This window comes from Silene latifolia, chromosome Y (assembly GCF_048544455.1).
Source record: "Silene latifolia isolate original U9 population chromosome Y, ASM4854445v1, whole genome shotgun sequence".
Classification (NCBI taxonomy): domain Eukaryota; kingdom Viridiplantae; phylum Streptophyta; class Magnoliopsida; order Caryophyllales; family Caryophyllaceae; genus Silene; species Silene latifolia.
Window position 1 is genome coordinate 348,970,513 of NC_133538.1, and position 2,901 is coordinate 348,973,413.

Genomic DNA, 2,901 nt, shown 5'->3' on the forward strand with positions numbered 1-2,901 from the left:
TACTACCACCACAATCCTACAAGGAACAACAATGACAAAGATGATGATGATGACATACCTACGCATCGTATATCGGCATCAAGACCGCTACCCGACTCAAGCAACCTATCCCCATGGCACAAGCATCCTCAAAGGATCTCATGGAAGGAATTAAGGTGAACGAAAAGAGGTAAGGTGACATCTAGGTCTGAAGGAAGGAGGCGGAAATGATTTGCGATTCTATCAAAACACGATTTTAAACCCTCGCAGTAAAGACGCTACTCGATCGAGTAACCAACCTACTCAATCGAGTGGCCCCTACTCGATCAAGTACCCAAGCTACTTGATCGAGTAACCCCGACTAGATCGAGTGCCACTTATCCCAAGGTCTATCACTACACGAGGTATCCCTTGGACGAATTCCCAAAGACTATCACATGCTCCCAAGGTCGGTCAACGTTGGTCAACGGGTCCCTAAAAGGACGGGTATTACATGGATTATTTCGCATGGTCCCATGACGACATGATAGGGATAGATCCATCTATCATAACACACAAACTCAGCGTGGACCCAGGATGCAAGCCCGTCCAGCAGAGGAGAAGAAAGTTCGCAGCTGAAAAAAATTAAGTGATCAACTAGGAGGTAGAGAGCCTGCTAGCAGCAAATAAGATAAGAGAAGTAAAGTACCCAGAATGGCTGTCAAACATGGTGGTAGTACCCAAGAAGAACGAGAAGTGGAGAGTATGCGTGGAGTTCACCGACCTCAACAAAGCATGTCCCAAGGACCCCTTCCCACTGCCACACATTGATGCAATGATGGATGCGACAGCTGGACATGAAATGTTGACATTCCTAGATGCTTGGAGTGGTTACGGTCAAATCAAGATGGATCCAGCAGATCAAGAGAAGACAGCGTTCATGTTTGAAAGAGGAATATACTGCTACAATGTCATGCCCTTCGGCCTGAAAAACGCAGGGTCCACATATCAAAGGCTAGTCAACCGGATGTTTAAAGAGCAGATAGGAAGAACTATGGAGGTATATATTGCTGATATGGTGGTAAACTCAGAGAAAGGCAAGGACCACATGCAGCATCTGGCAGAAACATTTAGCACCCTCAGGGAGTACAAAATGAAGCTAAACCCATCCAAATGCACATTTGGAGTTTCCTCAGGCAAGTTCTTAGGCTACATTGTAACTTAAAGAGGGATAGAGGCCAACACCGAGCAGATCAAGGCCGTGTTACAGTTGGAGTCACCAGACCAACTAAAGGATGTGCAAAGGTTAGCTGGCAAAGTGGCAGCTTTGAGCAGGTTCATCTCAAGATCCTTGGACAAGTGTAGACTATTTTATGATATATTAAGGAAGAGACAGAAGTTCGAGTGGACAGCAGACCACGAGCAGGGATTCAGGGAGCTGAAGCACTACCTCAGCACCCCACCACTACTGTCAAAACCGGAGCAAGGAGAACCATTGTTCCTTTACTTAGCTGTCACAGAGGTAGCAGTAAGCGCGGTTCTGGTCAGAGAGCAGGACAAGGAACAAAATCCAGTCTACTATGTAAGCAAGTCTCTGCTGCCAGCAGAGACCAGATACACATCTCTTGAAAAATTAGTACTAGCACTGGAAGGAGATGTCTGGCAGATGCACATCGACGGAGCCTCCAACCAAAGGGGGGAAGGTGTAGGACTAATCCTGCGGTCAGTGGAGGGAGAGCTGATAGCACAAACAGTAAGATGTGAATTTAAGGCAACTAACAATGAAACAGAATACGAAGCCTTAATACTAGGAATGCAGCTAGTCCTGGAGTTGGGAGTCAGGAACCTAAAAATATCCAGTGACTCTTTGCTAATAGTTAACCATGTGAATGATGAATTCATAGCCAGGGACTCAAAGATGATCACCTACTTAAAAGTGGCGAAGGAGCTGAAACAAAAATTCAAAGATTGCAAGTTTAAGCAGATCCCCAGAAACCAAAATGTGGAAGTAGATGCCTTAGCAACTCTGGGGACAACCTTCAAGCCAACCGAACTGTCCAATATCCCCATCACGCACATGTTGGAACCTTCTATCCAAAAATTAGAAGAAGAAATGGAAGACCAGCAAGATGGGGCAGCAGTTCAATCAACCACAAATGGCCAGGCGACTGTTCGGCCAGATAATCAGTCGGATGGCCAGATAGCTACCCAGCTCGACGATCAGCCGGCTGATCAGGCAGATGACTGGGACTGGCGGACGCCATATCTAGATTGGTTGCGGTACAGCAAGCTGCCAGATGACAAGAAGAAGATAAGAGGTTTTAAAATGAAAGCCTCCAGATTCATACTAATTGACGATGTGCTTTTCAGAAAATCATTGGCAGGACCCTACTTACGGTACCTGGATAAGCAAGAGGCACAGACTGTGTTGGATGCCCTACACAGTGGCGAATATGGAAACCATGCAGGGGGCAGGAGTCTGTCAAACAAAGCCCTCAGACAAGGCTACTTCTGGCCCACAATGAGGGCAGACTCGGCAGAATATGCCCGCAAGTGTGACGCCTGCCAATGCTCAGCGCCAATGATCCATCAGCCAGCAGAGCCCCTACATCCCATCATTTCTCCCTGTCCATTCATGACATGGGGAATGGATATAGTGGGCCCTCTGCTTAGAGCCACAGGAAACAGAATATGGATGCTAGCAATGACAGACTATTTCTCCAAATGGATAGAAGCAGAAGCATTCACAGAAGTAAAAGACAAACATGTCATCTCTTTTATTAAGCGTAATATCATCTGCATGTTTGGTATCCCGTCAGAAATCATATGTGACAATGGATCACAATTCATCTCAAACGATGCAGAGGGATACTGTGCCAGATGGAACATCACTCTAAAGAAATCAGCACCCAAGACTCCAAAGTCCAACGGGCAAGCTGAATC

The 2,901-nt window shown here is 46.4% G+C and overlaps 1 protein-coding gene across 1 annotated transcript; it reads left to right on the top strand.

Moving 5' to 3' along the window:
- The first annotated feature begins 685 nt into the window (after positions 1-685).
- LOC141631608 (uncharacterized) lies at positions 686-2,367 on the top strand. Its single transcript, XM_074444257.1, has 4 exons — positions 686-957; positions 1,186-1,540; positions 1,625-2,238; positions 2,343-2,367. Exons 1-4 carry the CDS (start codon positions 686-688, stop codon positions 2,365-2,367), a joined length of 1,266 nt encoding a protein of 421 aa, XP_074300358.1.
- Positions 2,368-2,901: the final 534 nt, after the last annotated feature.